At 36.4% G+C, this 21736-nt stretch overlaps 1 protein-coding gene across 1 annotated transcript in view; it reads right to left on the reverse strand.

Moving 5' to 3' along the window:
- ADAM32 (ADAM metallopeptidase domain 32) overlaps positions 1-21736 on the reverse strand; it is a 135322-nt gene that overhangs the window by 108559 nt on the left and 5027 nt on the right. The window contains exons 2-3 of the mRNA XM_064368683.1: positions 14405-14484; positions 65-126 (exon numbers count right to left, since the gene is read on the reverse strand). Coding sequence (XP_064224753.1) covers positions 65-126; positions 14405-14484 — 142 coding nt within the window. The remainder of the gene's footprint in view (positions 1-64; positions 127-14404; positions 14485-21736) is intronic.

A 21736-nucleotide genomic window follows, 5' to 3' on the forward strand; every position in this document is an offset into this window, starting at 1 on the left:
CTATTACAAGTAAATAGCTTCATAGAAATAAAATAAAATCCAAAACTAAACAATAAAAAATTACCTTCGTTTAAGGTGCACAGTGTATGGTTTCTCATCTATTGGAATAATGTAGGATATTTCTTCCTAGAGAATTCAAATAATTGAAAATGAAGACAAATTTAATACAAGAAGCAAAACAACAATTTTATGCCTATTAATCTCTCCAAAGAATGTTTAAAAGGTCTTTATTAAATTTCTCAGACTACATATGATTTAAAATCGGCAACAAAACATCAAAAAAAATAATATTTATTTATTTTATGATGGATTTTTACTATTTCCACAAAAATAAACCCAGTCTGAGGATTTATATAGGATTAAAAATCTACTTATAACTAAATTGTATCTCTTATGAATGAATAGGCCATGTGCTATGCTAAAATACCTATTTAGGTGGCATCATTGGGATAAGAAGATATTCTATATCAGTGAAGTTTTCTCTGTCAGACGTAAAAATTATTTAGCCATTTTCTTAAAAATCCTCCTAAGATGTATTGCCTGTTCCCTATATTTTAAACAGATTATTGAACAAAATTTAATACTGTCTTTGATTTATAACTAGTATTTTCAATTTAGAACAAGAATGGCAATAGGCTGGAATATCTGTAGGTCAGTGAACCTCAGAGATGAGATTTTATCCAGCAAAAAGGAACATGTGAAAAGCAAGTTAGAGAAACAGAGAAAAAAATTAATTAAAACATATAAAAATGAAAAGAACACAAATATCAAAACAGAAAAAAATAAGCATTCTAGGATCTCTAATTTCTAATTTATCCTCTCAATGTCTTTAAAAGATATAGCATTGTAAAAAAAGCAATAATTATAATGATATATAATTGGCTTTTAAAAATATGGATGTAATAATGTGACAAGAATAGTACAAAGAAGATAGAATTCCATTATACTGGAGAAAAGTTTCTACATTTTACCAGATATAAGTATTAATCTGAAGTAAACCATAATAGTTAAGATACATATTATAATAACTGGATCACCACAAAGAAAATTAGTAAAAAGAGCAAAATGTTGAGTATAAATTCCAACATATAAATATCTATATTTGATGCAAATAATCTAGAAATCCAAACCAAAAAGCAGAGACAGATTGGTAGAATGTATTAAAAAATAACCTCCAATTACATACTGTCTACAAGGGAAACACCTTAGATTCAATACACAAATAGTTTGAAAATGAAAGAATGGAAATATATATGCTGCAAATAGTAACCACAAAAAGAAGTTATACTAATATCAGACAATAGAGGCTTAAAGACAAGAAATGTTATCAGAAAGAAAGAAGGGCATTTCACAAAACTAAAGTCATCAATATAGCTTAAAGACATAAAAATTATAAGTGCAAATCATCAATATATCCCAAAGACATAAAAATTATAAGTGCACACACATTAAATACCAAGCCTCAAAATACATGAAAGAACAACTGATGGAACTGAAAGAAGAAACAGACAATTCAATAATCATATTTGAAAACTTAACTACTCCACTCACAATAATGGATAGAACAACTAGACAAAAAATCAACAAGCACAAAAAAAATCTTCAAATGAAACTATTGACAGAGTCTCATTCTGTAACCCCGACTGTAGTGCTGTGGCACAATCTCAACTCACTGCAGCCTCTACCTTCTGGACTCAAGTGATACTCCCACCTCAGTCTCCCAGATAGCTGAGACTACAGTTGTGTGCCACCATGGCTGGCTACTTTTTTTATAGAGAGAGAGAAGAGGTCTCACTATGTTGCCCAGGCTGATCTCAAACTTCTGGCCTCAAGAGATCCTCCTGCCTCAGTCTTCCAAAGTGCTGGGATTACAGGCATGATAAATGAAACTATTAGCCAACACAAGCTAACTATTAACCCACCAACTGCAGAATTCATAGTCTTTCAAGTGCATAATCAATATTCCCCATGATTGATCATTTTTCTAGGGCACAAAAATGTCTCAAAAAATAAAACTGAAATCACAAAAGTACATTTTTTGCTGCAATTGAATTAAATTAGAATCAACAAGAGAAAAAAATCTAGGAAATCCTCAAATATTTGAAAATTTAAAAACACATTTCTAAATAACCCATGAATCAAAAACAATGCAAAGAAAACTGCAAAATATTTTAACTGAATGAAAGCGAAAACACACCATAGTGTAATTTATGGAATGCAGCTAAAGCAATGCTTGTAGAGAATTGTGTGGCTTTAGGTACCTATGTAGAAAGAAAAGAAAAGAAGAGGAAGGTATCAAATCAATAACTTAAATTTCCACCTTAAGACATTTAAAAAATGATACAAACTAAACAAAAGCAAGCAGAAATAATAAAATTTTAAAGCAGAAATAAATGAAATGAAAACAGAAAAACAAAGAAAATCAATAAAACAATATTATTCTTTGAAAAGATCAACAAAATTGACAAACCCTTAACTAAACTGACCAAGAAAAATAATATTAAAGACACAAATTACCAAAATAAGAAATAAAAAGGTACTTCTCTACTGTCTCTTAGAAATTTAAAGTATTATAAGAAAATGTTGGCAGGCAGATCACTTGAGGTCAGCAGTTCAAGACCAGCCTGGTCAACATGGTGAAACCCCATTTCTACTAAAAATACAAAAATTAGCTGAGTATGGTTGTGGGCACCTGTAATCCCAGCTACTTGGGAGGATGAGGCAGGAGAATCACTTCAACCTGGGAGGCAGAAGTTGCAGTTAGCCAAGATTATGCCACTGCACTCTAATTTGGGTGACAGAGTGAGTCTCTGTCTCAAAAAAAAAAAAAAAAAAAAAGAAGGAAAGAAAGAAAAAAAACAAGAAATGTGATATACAATTTTATGCCAACTATTGGATAACTTAGATAAAATGAATAAATTTCTAAAAAGAAACAAGTTACCAAAACTGAATAAAATCCAAATATAGACCTGTAACAAAGATTACACTAGTAATTATAAATCTTCCCCAAAAGGAAGGCCAAGTTGTAGATGATGAATTCAATGGTGAATCCTATCAAATGTTTAAAAAAATAATATTAATCCTTCACAATTCTTTCATTATAGAGAAGAAACATTTCTAAATGTATTCTACAAGGTCAGAATTATGCTGGTTATACAATTATATAATAACGAAATCTAGACATTACAAAAAACAAACTATAGATCAATAGCCCTCTTGAAAAAAGACACAAAACTCCCTAATGAAATATTAGCAGACAAATTCCAGTGACATATAAAAAGAATTATACACCATTTATCACAGAAATGTAAGAATGATTTAACATCCAAAAATTAATTCATGTAGCACACCGCATCAAAAAAATAAAAGACAAAAAAAAATGATCATCACAATAGATTCAGAAAAAGCATTTGACAAAATCCAATACACATTCTCAGTAAAATTTGACAAATTTAGAATAGAAGGGAACCTCTTGAACATGATAAAGATCTTTACAAAAATCTCACTAGTTAACAACAAATTGAGTGTTAAAAGACTGAGTACTTTCCCCCAAGATAGAAACAAGGCAGAAATGTCTCCTCTTGCCATTTCTATTCAACATTGTTTTAGCCATTGCAATAAGGCAAAAATAAGAAACTAAAGACATCTAGAAAGAAAAGGAAGAACAAGGCATAAAATAGAATAATGCCATATTTGCAGTGGCATGATCCTGTTTGTAGAAACTCTCAAATAATCCACCAAAAAAAAAAAAAAAAACAAAAGCATAGCTAATGAACAAATTAGGCAAGGTGGCAAGAAATATGATAAATAAACAAAAATTAATTTGTATGTGTGTTTCCATATACTGGAAACAATCTGAAAAATCAAATTAAAGGAGCATTTTAATTCACAATAGCATGAAAAATAATAAAATACTTGGTGATAAATTTATCAAAAAATGTGGAAATCCTCCTGTACACTGAAAATTACCACATGAAGAACTGAGTACCCCTAGGATGAAGAACTGAGAACTCCCAGGATAAAGAACTAAGTACTCCCAGACAGGGGAGATTGGGGGCCAATATTCAACATTCTTATGGAAAAGAATTTCCAACCTAGAATTTCGTATCTGGGCAAACTAAGCTTCATAAGTGAAGGAGAAATAAGATCCTTTCCAGACCAGCAAATGCTGAGGGAAGTCATTACCACCAGGCCTGCGTTAGAATAACTCCTGAAGGAAGCACTAAATATGGAAACAAAAAACTGTTACCAACCACTACAAAAACATTGAAGTACACAAATTAGTGACACTATGAAGCAACAACATAAACAAGTCTGCAAAATAACCAGCTAGCATCATGATGACAGAATCAAATTCACACATAACAATGCTAACGTCAAATGTTAATAGGCTAAATGTCCCAATTAAAAGACACTGAATGGCAAGCTGGATAAAAAGCCAAGATCCATCAGTATGTTGTCCTTAAGAGATCTATCACAAATGCAAAGACACATAGGCTCAAAATAAAGGAATGGAGGAAAATTTATCAAGCAAATGGAAAACAGAAAAGAGCAGCAGTTACAATCCTAGTTTCTGACAAAACAGACTATAAACCAACAAAGACCAAAAATGAAAAAGAAGGGCATTACATAATGCTAAAGGGTTCAATTCAACAAGAAGAGCTAACTATCCTAAACATATATGCACCCAATACAGGTACAACCAGATTCATAAAGCAAGATCTTAGAGACCTATGAAGTGACTTAGACTCCCATAAAATAATAATGGGAGACTTTAACACCCCATTGTCAATATTAGAGAGATCATCTCTTTTGATTATAACTGGTGTCACCAAGAAGGATACTTAATTAAATAACCCCATTTATAAGAGAAGATACTTTATGTAAGAAAGAAGAGGCCAGATTTAGTGTTTTAATGTCTTTAACTTCACTTGGTAGTTTTTAAACAATTAGAATGGAGTAGGGAAAGAAAATATCATACTGAAAAAATGTCATTCTAGTTTAGATAGCATTGCTAAAATACTTGATACTTAGACTCGTTTACTTCTCTATAATATAAAACCTTCACTGTTAAATCACATTCCCTGAAATGTGATAGTTACACAGTTTTCTCTCCACACATAAATACCACCACTAAAATTGTTTTGTAAGTTTCCAAACTAATACTTACATCATCTGTCAACTCTACAGTTTCAAATAAGTGACTTTTTAATTGTAAAAGATTAGTTTAAAAACTATATGAATGTGGTTGAAGATCACAGAAAATTAACAAAGATATATGGGACCTGAACTAAATTCTGGATCAAGCAGATCTGACAGATACCTACAGAAATCTCAAGATTAAGAAATTCAGTCAAAACCAGACAAGTACATGGACATTGACAACCGGTTCCTGAATAACTGCTATGAAAATAATCAAATTAAAGCAGAAATCAAGGTTATTTGAAACTAATGAGAACAAAGAGGCAGCATACCAGAATCTCTGGGATGCAGCTAAAGCAATAAGAGGGAAATTTATTAGCACTAAATGCCCACATCAAAAAGCTAGAAAGATCTCAAGTTAACAACCTAACATCACAACTAAAAGAACTAGAGAACCAAGAGCAAGCAAATCCCAAAGCTGGCAGAAAACAAGAAATAACCAAGATCAGAGCAGAACTGAAGGAGAGATATGAAAAACACTTCAAAAAAATCAATGAATCCAGGAGCTGGTTTTTTTGAAAAAATTAATAATACAGATAGACCACTAGCTAGACTAATTAAGAAGAAAAGAGAGAAGATTCAAATAAACACAATTAGAAATGATAAGGGAGATATCACCACTGACCCCAAAGAAATACAAACAACCATCAGAGAAAACTATAAACACCTCTATGCACATAAACTAGAAAATCAAGAAGAAATGGAAAAATTCCTGGACACATATACCCTCCCAAGACTGAACCAGGAAGAAATTCAATCGATGAATAGACCAATAACAAGTTCTGAAATTGAGGCAGAACTAAATAGCCTAACAAGCAAAAAAAGCTCAGGACCAGATGGAATCACAGCTGAATTCTACCAGGGGTACAAAGAAGAGCTGGTATCATTTCTACCAAAACTATTCTAAACAGTTGAAAAGAAGGGACTCCTCCCTAACTCCTTCTATGAGGCCAGTATCATCCTGATACCAAAACCTGGCAGAAATACAAAAAAAAAAAAAAAAAGAAAAGAAAAGAAAACTTCAGGCCAATATCCCTGATGAACATCAGTGCAAAAATCCTCAATAAAATACTGGCAAACTGAATCCAGCTGCACATCCAAAAGCTTTTCCACCATGATCCAGCAGGCTTCATCGCCAGGATGCAAAGTTAGTTCAACGTATTCAAATCAATATAAGTGATTCATCACATAAACAGAATTAAAGACAAAATCCACATGATTATCTCAAGAGATGCAGAAAAGGCCTTTGATAAAATTCAATAGCCCTTTATGTTAAAACCCTCAGTAAACTAGGTATTGAAGGAACATACCTCAAAATAATAAGAGCCATATATGACAAGCCCACAGTCAGTATCATACTTAATGGGCAAAAGCTGGAAGCATTTCCATTGCAAACTGACACATGACAAAGATGCGCTCTCTCAGTCCTATTCAACATAGTATTGGAAGTTCTGGCCAGGGAAATGAGGCAAGAGAAAGAAATAAAGGGTGTTAAGTGTCTTTGTTTCAAGATGACACGATCCTATATCTAGAAAGCCCCATCCTCTCAGCCCAAAAGTTTCTTAATTTCATAAGCAACTTCAGCAAAGTCTCAGAATACAAAATCAATTTGCAAAAATCACTAGCATTCCTATACACCAACAACAGGCAAGCAGAGAACCAAGTCATGAATGAACTACCATTCACAATTGCTACAAAAAGTATAAAATACCTAGGAATACAGCTAATGAGGGAAGTGAAAGACCTCTTCAAGGAGAACTACAAACCACTGCTCAGAGAAAAAAGAGAGGACACAAACAACTGGAAAAACATTCCATACTCATGGATAGGAAGAATCAATATCATGAAAATGGCCATACGCCCAAAGTAATGTATAGACTCCACGTTATTTCTATTAAACTACTAATGACATTCTTCACAGAATTAGAAAAAAATCTATTTTAAGATTCATATGAAACCAAAAAAGAGCAGACAGAGCCCAAATAGCCAAGACCTGAACTCAGTTCTGGATCAAGAGCTGAGCAAGAACAAAGCTGAAGGCATCATGCTATCTGACCTCAAACTACTACAAGGCTACAGTAACCAAAACACCATGTTCACTGGTAAAAAAAAAAAAAAAAAAAAAAAAAAGACACATAGGCCAATGGAACAGAATAGAGAACTCAGAAATAAGACTGCACGTCTACAACCATCTGATCTTTGACAAACCTGACAAAAACAAGCAATGGGGAAAAGATTTCCTATATAATAAGTGGTGCTGGGAGAACTGGTTAGCCATATGAAAAAACTGAAACTGGATCCCTTCCTTACATCCTATACAAATATTAATTCAAGATGGGTTAAAGACTTAAATGTAAAATCCAAAACAATAAAAACTCCAGAAGAAAATCTAGGCAAAACCATTTAGGACAGAGGTATGGATAAAAGTTTCATGATGAACACAACAAAAGCAATTGCAACAAAAATTGACAAATGGCATCTAGTTAAACGAAAAAGCTTCTGCAGGGCAAAAGAAAGTATCATCAGAGTGAACAGACAACCTACAGAATGGGAGAAAAATTTTGCAATCTGACAAACATCTAACATCCAGAGTTTACAAGGAACAAATTATAGGAAAAAACAACCCCAATCAAAAGCGGGCAAAAAACATGAATAGACACTTCTCAAAAGAAGACATGCATGTGGCCAATAAACATATGAAAAAACTCAACATCATTGATCATTTGAGAAATGAAAATCAACCACAATGAGATACCATCTTGCACCAGTTAGAATGGCAATAATTAAAAAGAAAAACAACAGATACGGTGATGTTTGCAGAGAAAAAGGAACACTTTTACACTGTTGGGGGCAAAGTAAATTAGTTCAACCATTTTGGAACACAGTGTGGCAATTCCTCAAAGACCTAGAGGCAGAAATACCATTTGATCCTGCAATCTCATTACTGGGTATATACCCAAGGGAATATAAATTATTCTATTATAAAGATACATGCACATGTATGTTTACTGCATCACTATTCACAATAGCAAAGACAGAATCAACCCAAATGCCCATCAATGATAGACTAAATAAAGAAAATGTAGTACATCTCTACCATGGAATACTATGCAGCCAAAAAAAGAACAAGATCGACATGGATAGAATTGGAATACATTATCCTCAGCAACTAATGCAGGAACAGAAAACTAAACACCACATATTCTCACTTATAAGTGGGAGCTGAATTATGAGAGCACATAGACACATAGTGGAGAACAACACACACTGGGCCCTGTCAGAGGGCTGGGGGAGGGAAAGCATTAGGAAGTATAGCCAATGGATGCTGAGTTTGATACCTAGGTGATGGGATGATATGTGCAGCAATGCACCATGGCACACATTTACCTATATAACAAACCTGCATGTCCTGCACATGTACCCCTGAACTTAAAATCGATGTTTAAAAAAAAGAAGGCCATGTGCGGTGGCTCACGCTTGTAATCCCAGTACTTGTAATCCCCTCCCAAAGGGGAGGCCGAGGTGGGTGGACCACCTGAGGTCAGGAGATCGAGACCAGTCTGGCCAAAATGGCGAAACCCCACCTCTACTAAAAATACAAAAATTAGCTGGGTGTCACGGCACGCACCTGTAATCCCAGCTACTCGGGAGGCTGAGGTAGGAGAACTGCTTGAACCCAAGAGGTGGAGATTGCAGTGAGCCAAGATAGTGTCACTGCATTCCAGCCTGGGAGACAGAGGGAGTTTTTTTGTTGTTGTTTTTTTTTTTTTTTTTTTTTTCAAAAAATAAAAAAAAAAAGACAGAAAATTACCAGACTTTAATAAAATAAATTAAAGATCTAAATAAATGGAGGTACTGTATATGTTCATGAATCAGACCACTCAATATTGTAAAAAGAGCAATTCTCCCCAAATTAATCTATACATATTAAATGAAATCTCTATCAAAATCCAAGCAGTCTTTCTTGTAAAAATGGACAAGTTGATCTAAAAATATGTACAGAAATAAAAAGGACTTAGAATATTCAAAGCAATTTTGGAAAAGATGAATAAAGAATGAAGGATTTATACTACCCAATTTCAAACATTGCCCTAAAATGCATAGCAATCAAAGCAGTGAGATCATGGTGCAAGGAAAATCAAGTAGATAAACGGCAAAGACATAAAAGTCCAGAAATAAACCTTTACATTTTTGTTTACTTATTCTACAAAGGTACCAAAACAATTAAGTGGGGAAAGTATAGTCTTTTCTACAAACGATGCTGGGAAAGTTGGATCCACAGGCAAACCAAGAAAAAAACTGAACTTAGATTCTGACCTCATACCATATACAAAAGTTTACTCAAGTTGGCTCACAGACCCATGAGCTAGTAGAAAACACAGAAGAAAATCTTTGTGAGCTTGGGTTAGGTAAAGAGCTTATATTAGTCTGCTCAAGTTGCCATCACAAAATACTACAGGCCTGTGACATTAACAACAGAAATTTTAGGACCAGGTGTGGTGTCTCATGCCTATAATCCCAACACTTTGGAAAGCCAAGGTAGGCAGATCACTTGAGGTAAGGAGTTCGAGACCAGCCTGGCCAACATGGCAAAACACCATCTCTACCAAAACATATCAAAAAATAGCCAAGCATGGTGGCACATGCCTGTAATTCCAGTTACTTGGGAAACTGATACATGAGAATTGCTTGAACCTGGGAGGCACAGGTTGCAGTGAGCCAAGATAGCGCCACTGTACTCCAGCCTGGGCAACAGAGGAAGATTCTGTCTCAAAACAAAAACTAAAACAGAACTGCTATTTTCTCACAGTTGTGGATATTAGAAGCCCAAGATCAATATGCCAGCAGGTTGGTTTCCAGTGAGGCCTCTCTTTATGGCTTGCACATATCTCTTTTCTCACCATGTTCTCACACGGTCTTTTTTCTGTGCATGCATGGAGAGACAGAAGGACTTCTCATATCTCTTCCTCTTCTTATAAGGACACCAGTTCAATCAGATTAAGGTCACACCTCTATGATTACATTTAACTCTATCTCCTTAAAGGTCCTATCTCCACACTGGGGGTTTGTTTTGCAACATATGGATTTGGTGGGGGGTACAATTCAATCCATAACATTCTTTCCTATGGTACCCTCAATTCATTTCCTTCTTGCATGGAAAATATGTTCATCCCATCCCAAAGGCCCCAAAGCCTTAAGTCATTCTAGCATCAATTCCCAAGTTCAAAATCTCATCTAAACATCACCAAGTTCAGGTATGGGTGAGATTCAAGTTATGATTCATCCTGAGGCAAAATTCCTCTCCAGTTGTGAACCTGTGAGATCAGACAAGTTATGTGCTTCCAAAATACAACAGTGGGACAGGCATAGAATAGCTATTCCCATTCCAATAAGGAAAAACCAGAAAAAAACGAAAGTGGTGACAATCCCAACAAAGTCCAAAACCTAGCAAGACAAATTCCATTAGATCTTAAGGTTGAAGAATACTTCTTTGACAGGATGTTCTACCCTGCTGGGCCCACTTGGGCAGCAACTCTCCCATGGTCCTAGGAACTGGCCCCATCCCCTCAGCTCTGTAAATCAGTCTTGCCCCCACAGCTCTGGGTGACAGCCTTGTTCCTGAGGTAATAAACAGTGACATCCTAGCCTACTGAAATCAAGGAGGTGTCCCTTCTTTCTGAAACCAAAGACAATGCAGCCTTGCTCCCTGGACCTGTAGCAGGAGTGGCAGCCCTGATGATCTCTGAATTGCTTCCAGGGTCATTCTCCTCTTTTCTTGAAGGATGATGCATGTTTGAAGCCAGACAACTCTATTGTCCTATCCTGTAGAATCCCAGAAGTTAAATAGCCTTCCTTCATTCTATCCTGTTTTCTCTGATCCCTTTAGTCTGAGCTGGCAGTGTTTCTGCTGATGTAATCCCATCTCTCTTCCTGGCTTCAGCTGACATGGCGGATTAAATCACGGGGAATCTCTTTATAGCCTGGTTGTCCAGCTACATCTTTGGTGTTCTTTCCAAAACATGATTTCTCATTTTTAAAAATGCAAAATAGGCTGAAAATTTCTCAAATCTTCAAGTCTTCCTTTTTGCTTAATAATTCCTTCCATTTACCTCTCTCCTCTTGAATTTTGCATTTTACTATAAGCAGTGATGAGAAAACAGACCACATCTTCAGCATTTTGCTTAGAAATATCCATGGCTAAATATCCAAGGTTGTCCCCACAATTTCTACCTTCTACAAAACACTAGAACACAATTCAGCCAAGTTCTTTGTCACTTTTTAACAAGAACCTCCTTTCCTCCAGTCTCCAATAACATTTCTCATTTCCATCTGTGTCCTCACCAGAAACACTTTTTTTTTTTTGAGACAGAGTCTCATGTTGTCACCTAGGCTAGAGTGCAGTGGCATGATCTCAGCTCACTGCAATCTCTGCCTCCTGGGTTCAAGCAATTCTACTGCCTCAGCCTCCCAAGTAGCTGGGACTACAGGTGCCTGCCACCATGGCCAGCTAATTTTTGTATTTTTAGTAGAGACGGGGTTTCACCATGTTGGCCAGGCTGGTCTCAAACTCCTGACCTCAGGTGATCTGCCCACCTCAGCCTCCCAAAGTGCTGGGATTACAGGTATAAGCCACTGTGCCCAACCCCAAAACACCTTTAATGTTCATATTTCTACCAGTCCTATTCTGTTCATAACGATATGTATATTTTCTAAGACTATAAAAGCTTTCTGTGTAAGTCTTTTCTTTTTGATCCCTCATTAGAATTGCCTTTAGCATCCATATTTCTACCAACACTTCCTTCAAGGCAATCTAGGCTTTTTCTTAGCGTGCCCTTCACCAGTCTTCTAGCCTCTACCCTTCACTCAGTTCCAAATCCACTTCCACATTTTTAGGTATTTGTTACAGCCGGACCCCACTTTATAATACCTAAATCTGATTACTCTGCTCAGGTTACCCAAACAAAATGCCGTAGATGAGGTGGCTTAAACAACAAAAATGTATTTTCTCACAGTTCTGGAGACACAGGACTAATATCTGATGAGGGCTCTCCTCTTGGCTTGCAGACAGCTGCCTTCTTGCAGTATCATTTCATGACCTTCGTTTTGTGTGCATGAACCCCTGGCATATCTCCTCTTCTTACAAGTACACCAGTCCTATTAGATTAATCAAGGCCCTACCCTTATGGTCTCATATAACCTTAATTACCTCCATAAGGCCGTATCTTCAAATATAGTCACATTAGGAGTTAGGGATTCAACATATGAATTGTGAGGGGCCACAATTCAGTCCGTAATAGAGCTCTTAGATACAAAACCAAAAACAAGATCCATAAAAAGAAAATTTGATAAGCTGAATGTCATCAAAATTGAAAATGTTTGTGTTTCAAAAAGCATCACTGAGAAAAATGAAAAAGCAAGCCAGAAATTGGGAGAAAATAATTACAAATTATATATCTGATAGAGAACTTGTGTCCAGAATATATAATAAATTCATAGAACTCAAAAACAAATAAGCAACTACATTTTAAAATAGGAGAATAATTTGAGTAGCCATTCCACGGAAAAGGCATAAAAATGGCTATTAGGCTCATGAAAAATACTCAACATAATTATTCATTAGAGAAATGCAAATTTAAGCCAAAATTGCATACCACTACACTCCACTACAAGAGCTTTAATCCAAAAGACAGACAACGTCAAATGTTCACAACTATGTGAAAAACCTGGAACACTCAAAAATTGCTGATGTGACATGTAAATTGGTACAGTCACTACAGAAAACAGTGTAGCAGTTTCTAAAAATGTGAAGCACAAACTTACCATGTGCTCAGCAATTTCACTCCTAAGAATCTACCCAGGTAAAGGAAAATATATGTCCATACATGAATGTTCATAAAAAATTATTCATAATACTCAATATTGGAAAACAATCCAAAGTCCGTCAACTGGAGAATGAGAATGGATAAGCAAAATGTGGTATATCCACATTAAAGAAATAAAAATTAATAATGTGATAAATGCTATAATATGGATAAACCTAAGTGAAAGAAGCCTAATACAAAAGCTTACATATTGCTTGTTGCCATTTATATAAAATGCTCCTAAGAAGGCACATACATAGAGACAGACAACAGACCAGTGGTTGTCAAGGGCTGGAGAAACACTACAAATGTGCATGAGGGATCTTTTTATGGTGAGAGCAACATTCTACAACTGGACTGTGGTAATGTTTACACAATTCTATTTATGTACTGCTACAATAATTGTTGAGTTATACACTTAAAATGGGTGAATTCTGTGGTGCTATAAATTGCACCTCAACAAAACTGTTAAAAATAGAATGTTTTAAAGATCAGTCACTTATAAGCAAAGCTTGCTTAATTATATTTCTTTACTTAAAATCTCCTAAGACACGTAGCAACTAGCTATGCACATGGCAAGTCTAGAGAAATAGTTACTAAATAAATCAATGAACAAAGTATTTCCCTTTCTAATAAAAATAATAGAATAAAAGGTTTCTTCTTGTCTGAGAATTGCTAGGTGTAGGGGTAGAGATTGAGAAAGAGGCTCTAGTTAAAAGATATTGCCTTTGACATTTTGGAGAAAATTATTCTCTTCATATTGATGTCCTAGATATCACTCAGATAAAACACTTAGGCCAGGCATGATGGCTCATGCCTGTAATCCCAGCACTTTGGGAGGCCGAGGCAGGCAGATCAAGAGATCGAGACCAGCCTGACCAATATGGTGAAACCCCATCTCTACTAAAAATAAAAAAATTAGTCGGGCATGGTGGGGCATGCACGTAATCCCAGCTACTTGGGAGGCTGAGGCAGGAGAATCACTAGAACCCAGGAGGTGGAGGTTGCAATGAGAAAAGATGGCCCCATTGCACTCCAGCCTGGTGACAGAGTAAGACTCCGTCTCAAAAAAAAAAAAAAGTGTCAGATAAAACACTTAATTCTACATTCTCTTCTATATGTAAACTTTTAAAAATAATTTATCATAAGAAAATGACAAATGTTAAAAAAGAACAGAACATTCTAACTTACATATTTGCTTTTATCATCAAAGCTTTTAATTCCTATCAGTAGAAATACAAGAGACATTATATTCATATTAAAATGGGTTTCACATGTTTCATAGCTATATAATAAGAAATTTCACTTAAACATTTAGGTTGTAAAAAAATATCTCTTACGTATTCTATTTCTGAACTGTCATTTGTATTTGTTTGGATTTTCTCTGGAATTACAATTTGCAGAAGTGAATTTTGAAAACCTGAAGAGATTAAAAAAAAAAAAAACAGTTAGTACCTTGCCTTAAATTTGACTAAATATCTATTCAGTTTGTTTCATAAGATTTACTTATGTGGGTATGGGTGGCTCATCACTGTGTACTTCTATAAAAAGCTTGAAAACACTTAATTTGAGAAACAGACAAGATACTTATGAAAGGACAAAAAAGGAGAAGGGAAGAGGTGTTCAGCTCGCACAAAACATGTGGTCCTTGAAGAAAATAGAAAATACATGCCAAAAAATTCAAAGACATACTTCAAAAAAAATCCTGAAATAAAAGATTTAAAACAATTGACTAGAAAGTATACTGTATTTCAGGAGTAATTGATCACTGCTTTAAACTGAGACATATTCTACTGAAATTGCTGGGTTTCCAAGATAAAAAAGGAAAATCATGTTATGATAAGGGGAGATAAGCAGGCTGGCTTGAGAATTTTTACAACAGTTTTAATGTTAAAAGACTAAAGGACAATAACTAAAAAAGAACTTTAAGAAAAGACAGTAAAGACCCTATAAATGTATACCCAGCAAAAAGTCTTTCAAATATAAAGGCAAAAGATAGGTATTTACAAGCAAAAACTCAAAAAAAAAGTTCACATGTGTCTATCACAAAAGTCAGAGACATTTCTCCCAATAAAAATATCAGCAGAGTTTTGGTAAAAGGCCTAACAGTGAGTACAAAATAATCTTAAATATAGACTAAAGGCTAAAACAACTGCGATAATCATAATTATGTAACAGATGCAAATGTTAAATGCTATGGTTACATAAACATAATATATACAACTTTAGGAACTGTAGCAGAAGAGAAATATCATATAAGCATACTGATTTCCTTAAATCTGCTCAACAGTGTGATCCAAAAAATGTGACTTAAACCTAAAAATAAGCAGTATAAGTAGAAACTGTTCAATGACATAAAGGTACAGAAAAATAAAGATTAAAAGTAAGCATAATCGGCTGGGTGCTGTGGCTCATGCCTGTAATCCCAGCACTTAGGGAGGCTGAGGCCAGTGGATCACCTGAGGTCAGGAGTTCAGTCTGGCCAACATGGCAAAACCCTATCTCTACTAAAATTACAAAACTTAGCTGGGCATGGATGCGCATGTTTGTAATCCCAGCTACTCAGAAGGCTGAGGCAGGAGAATCGGTGGAACCCAGGAGGCAGAGATTGCAGTGAGCCAAGATCACACCACTGCACTCCAGCCTGGGCAACAGAGAGAGATGTCTCAAAAAAAAAAGAAAGTAACCATAATCATTAAATGCCACAACTAACATCATAGTGAATGAGGAAAAGCTGAAAGCCTTTCCTCTAAGAACTGGAACAAGACAAGCATATGCCCACTCTCACCACTACTATTCAACAGCACTGGAAGTCCTAGCCAGAGGAATTAGGCAAGAGAAAGAAATAAAAGGCATCCAAATAGGAAGAGAAGAAGTCAAACTATCTCTCTTCACAGACGATATGATATATACCTAAAACACCCATAGTTTCTGCCCAAAGGCTCCTAAATCTGATAAGCAATTTCAGTAAAGTTTCAAGATACAAAATCAATGTAAAAAATCACTAGCATTCCAATACATCAGCAACAGCCAAGCCTAGAGCCAAATCAAGAAGACAATTCCATCCAAAATAGACATAAAAAGAACAAAATACCCAGGAATACAGCTAACCATGGAGGTAAAAAATCTCTACAAGGAGAATGACAAAACACTGAGCAAAGAAATCAGAGATGACACAAACAAATGAAAAACCATTCCATACTCATGGATAGAAAGAATCAATATTGTTAAAAGGGCCATATGGCTCAAAGCAATTTACAGATTCAGCACTATTCCTATCAAACTACCAATGTCAGTTTTTCAAAGAATTAGAAAAAAACTATTCTAAAATTCATATGGAATCAAAAAAGAGCCCAAATAGCCAAAGCAATCCTAAGCAAAAAGAAGAAAGCAAGAGGCCTCACACTACCTGTCCAAACTATACTATAAGGCTACAGTAACCAAAACAGCATGGTACTGATACAAAAACAAACATGTAGACCAATGGAACAGGTTAGAAAACTAAGAAATAAAGCCACACACCTATAACCATCTAATCTTTGACAGTCAACAATAACCAGCAATGAGAAAAGGATTCTCTATCTATGGTGCTGGGATAACCGGCTACCCATATGCAGAAGACTGAAACTGAACCTTTTGCATCAGTCAATGCAAGATGGATTAAAGACCTAAATGTAAAACTTAAAATGATAAATACCTTAGAAGAAAACCCAGGACATGCCATTCTAGACATCTTTGCCTTGGCAAAGATGAGGAATTTTTTCATGATGAGGACTCCAAAAGCAATTGCAACAAAAACAAAAATTAAGAAGGGGGACTTCATTAAACTAAAGACTTCTGCACAGCAAAAGAAACTATCAACCAATAAACAGGTACCTACAGAATGGGAGAAAATATTTTCAAACTATACACCAACAAAGGTCTAATATCTGGACTCTGTAAGGAGCTTAAACAACTCAACAAGCAAAAAACAACCCATTAAAAAATGGGCAATGACATGAACAGGCACTTCTCAAAATAAAATATACATGTGGCCAGGAAGCATATTAGAAACTGATAATTAGAGAAATGAAAGTCAAAAAAACAGTGACATATCATCTCACACTAATCAGAATGACTATTATTAAAAAGTCAGAAAATAACAGATGTTAGCAAGGTTGCAGAAGAAAGAGAATGCTTATACCCTGCTGGCAAGAATGTATGTTAGTTCAACCACTGTGGAAAGCAAAGTGATTTCTCAAGAAACCTAAAACAGAACTTCCATTTGACCCAGCAGTCCCATTACTGAGTATATGCCCAAGGGAATATAAATCATTCTACCATAAAGACACATGCACACATATATGCATTGCAGCACTTGTCACAATAGCAAAGACATGGAATCAACCTAGATACCCATCAGTGGTGGACTGGATAAAGAAAATGTGACTATGCAGCCATAAAAACAATGAAATTGCATCCTTTGCAGCAACATGGGTGCAGCTGGAGGCCATTATCCTAAACAGATTAACACAGGAACAGAAAACCAAATACCACATATTCTCACTTATGAGTGGAGGCTAAACACTGAGTACACATGGACGCAAAATGTAGCACAGTAGAACCAGAACTTACTTGAAGGTGGAGGGTGGGAGGAGGGAGAGGACTGAAAAACTACTTCTCAGGTACTACACTCACTCTACCTGGGTGATGAAATAATTTGTACACAGAACCTCAGTGACACGCAATTTACACATGTAACAAACCTGCACATACACCTCCGAACCTAAAATTAAAGTTGGAAGAAGAATAAAACAAAATAAAACTTGTAAAAAAAAGTTTTTAAACACCATTCCTTGCTTTGACTGGAAACTATGGAATCCTGAAGTGACAGAAGACAGATGGTAACCCTTGACTCTCAGAGACAGGTGAGCACAATTACCAGAAGACACCACAAGAACGGAGTGAAAAACAAAATGCCTTCACTTACAGAGATCCTTGGTGGTATCTAACTGATCACAGAGTCCCTAGGAATGAACTAGATGAGCAGGTTAGTCAAGAAAATTGCAGCCTGTGGTGCGCAGAAACTGATGCAATCACCACGAGGACTCACAGCCCCTGACGTGGTTCCTACACCCGACCTAGTTCAAAGGCTTGCCGCCTTTTCATTGAGGAGCAAGAGAGTCCTCTTTAGGAAGGACCACGCCATGCAACCACAGGAATATGCTGCAAATCTTCCCCTGGAGCCTCCTCCATAGTGTCCTGTGTCCTTTTACCATGATGACTATGCCCTAGGGACGGGAAATAGCCAGGCTTTGCAGGAGTTTTATTTACTGACTCTGAACTGACACTAACCCTGAGGACTCAAAATACCAGCATGGTCCATTGATCAGAATAGAGGACTTATATAGACCAAAGGATAAACTGTGGCCTGGATCCATCAATGGTGAATGAAATTATAGTATCTGTAAAATGAACTACCTTCTTGAAATTACAGTCTCGTTAGTTAGTTCATGTGAAATTATAGTTGATTAGTGAAAAAAATATAGATTCCATTGTCTTGATTTGTTGAAACAAATCAATATAGTTAATATCTATATGCAGCTACTGACCTGGCAAATGTTATTTTCAATTCCAATCAGCAATGGTGATAAGAATTAACTTGCCTTTAACTGGCAAGAACAATAATACATTTTTCACCACCTTCCCTGCAAGCTGTCAACTGTCCTGTCATAGCACAAAGGGACACAGGCTGTTTTGATTTCCCATTAGAACATCATGCTGGTCAAGTTCCATGATAATAAAGACATCATGGGAATGTATTTAGTGAGCAAGAAGTAGCAAGTAGTGTAGATGGGTTAGTAAGATACATGCATGCCAGAATGTGGTAAAAGAACCTATGGAGGTATAAGGGAGAGTTACAACCCCAGAGTTTCTCGGGGTCCGGTGGTTGCAGCATGCTGAGATATCCTGTACAAAGTGAGACGCTAGTGGCTACACCTTGCATAGCCCACCACAAAAATATCGGCACAATGAGCGACCGGGCTTTCTGAATTCAGAGACAACACATACTCATTGGGGGTGTGAGAGCCTGAATTGTTCGTCGGGTAACCTGTAAAGCTGTCAAAATTGACTAGGACCCAGTACAAGAGAAGACTCTGCAGGAAGTCCAAGATATAGATGACACTGCCCTGCTGCTTCAGTGTTATGACACAGGAAACCCTGCAGTACCCACTGTACTAACACTCACAAGGTTACTCAGGTGGCTGCAGTCATCTGGCAGCTCGCCTAGGGCCAGACACACACCCTCTTACCATCCTCGTCTAGGTCCTGAACTCCTGGCCTCAAGTGATCCGCCCACCTCAGCCTCCCAAAATGGTGGGATTACAATCGTGAGCAACCATGCCCGGCCTCTTCCCAACTTGTTCTATGTCAAGGCAATCCCAATCAAAATTCCAGCAAGCTTTTTTGTGGATATCAACCAACAGATTCTACTGTTCACATGAGGAGGTAAAAGATCCAGAATAGCCAACTCATTATTGGGGTATAACAAAGTCCAGAAGAGGAAATGGACATACCTATACCATTGAACCTAACAGTTTCCTTTGTAAGGACATATCCAAGAAAAATGAAAACATATGTCTACACAAAAACTGGTACGTGAATGTTCCTAGCAGCATCATTCCTAACAGCTGAAAGTTGGAAACAACGAAATGTCCATCAACTGATGAATGGGTAAACAACAGCAGTCAGGACAGTGCTTCAATAGAGCAAAGCGGAAGCTGCAAGGCCTCTCGAGGCAGAGACTTGGAAGTCTCAAAACTCACTTCTGCCACATTCAAATGGCTAGAGCAAGTCATGAAGCCAACCAGATTCGGGAATGAAGAAATACGTTCTACCTCTCAATGGGAGGAATGACAAAGAAATGTTGCAAAAAGGAAGCACACACAAGGATGGAGGAGATTTTCAGGATCGTCATCTTTGCAATCAATTAATTCAACACATGTGATATGGCTTTCTACCGTTACTAGTCTGTGCATTTCATCATGAATTATTGGGGCCCACATATCTATAAATAGTCCCATCACTAAACTCTATTTATTTAAACCATTTCAGTGTATCCTCAGACTCATGACAGGTCTCTAACTGACACCTACCTGTGTCCTTTGGGGGTGGGAGGGACAGTGATAGTTTAACGTCTACTAAATGTGGCATTTCAAATGAATGGGGGAATGATATGAAATTCAGTATTCCTTATCCATTTGCAAAAATACAAATACAGTTTCCTATCCAGCACCAAAATGTGGATTACAAGATTTCACGTACCAAGTTATAAAAATATTAGAAAGACTGAAAGTCTAAATTTTCTAAAGTTGTAAAATAATTTTAAGACAGTATGGGAGACTACTTGTCTATACTATTTGGTCTCATTGCACCAAAGGAAGCCTTCTTAACAGGCAAAACAAAATGCAGAAGCCATAAGAAAGTGTTAATTAACTTAGCACAAAAAACCAGATACCACAAATAAAAGATCAACAACAGACTGAAGAAAACTTGTGCAAGATATAGAAAACATAAAATGATTAATATCTAAAACATATAAAAATAGCTATCCAAAAATTTATACAATACGCTGTCATCATTTATGATTTACCTCAAAAGGACCATATATGTCTATATTTACACATATTTATATCTAAGTAGCTAGAGAAAAGTTCAGAAGAGTACCATCAAACTGACAAACATGGTTGTTTTCCTTAAAACTATAATTGACAACCAGGAAGGATGGCAACATATAGGGTAGCCTCTTTTACTTCATTTTCAACGGAATCACATATTACTAAACAAAATTTATTAGCAAGTTAATAATTATTTTTAAAGTTCCAGGATTTGGATCCAGAAATCTATATGTTTAGAAATATCCAGAGATTATTCTGATGCAAAGCCAAATTTGGCCTCAACTATCCCACCTTAGGAAAAGCCTAATACATAAATGAATATGTCACTTCAAAAATTTAGCAGGTATAGGCCAGGTGTGGTGGATCACGCCTGTAATCCCAGCACTTTGGGAGGCCGAAGCAGGTGGATCACCTGAGGTCTAGAGTTCAAGACCAGCATGACCAACATGAAGAAACCCTGTCTCTACTAAAAACAGAAAATTAGCCAGGTGTGGTGGCACGCACCTGTAATCCCAGCTACTTGGGAGGCTGAGGCAGGATAATTGCTTGAACCTGGAGGTGGAGGTTGTGGTGAGCTGAGATCATGCCATTGCACTCCAGCCTGGGCAACAAGAGCAAAACTCCATCTCAAAAAAAAAAAAAAATCTAGCAGGTATCATAGTTTTCATACTAAATCTAGGCAAAGCCTCAGAATCATTTTCAACAAAACATTGTAGGTAGTCACCACCACTCCATCAGATGTCAGCTCTTCCCAACCTGTTCTTTTTTTTTTTTTTTTTTTTGAGACAGAGTCTTGCCCTGTCACTTAGGCTGGAGTGTAGTGGTGTGATCTTGGCTCATTGCTTCACCTCCCATGTGCAAGCCAATTCTCCTGCCTCAGCCTCCCAAGTAGCTGGGATTACAGGCATGTGCCACCATGACTAGCTAATTTTTGTATTTTTTAGTACAGATGGGGTTTCACCATGTTGGCCAGGCTGGTCCTGAACTCCTGGCCTCAAGTGATCCACCCACCTC

The sequence above is a fragment of the Aotus nancymaae genome, unplaced genomic scaffold (assembly GCF_030222135.1).
Source record: "Aotus nancymaae isolate 86718 unplaced genomic scaffold, 86718_ANA_hifiasm-v0.15.2.pri h1tg000079l, whole genome shotgun sequence".
In the NCBI taxonomy this organism is placed as follows: domain Eukaryota; kingdom Metazoa; phylum Chordata; class Mammalia; order Primates; family Aotidae; genus Aotus; species Aotus nancymaae.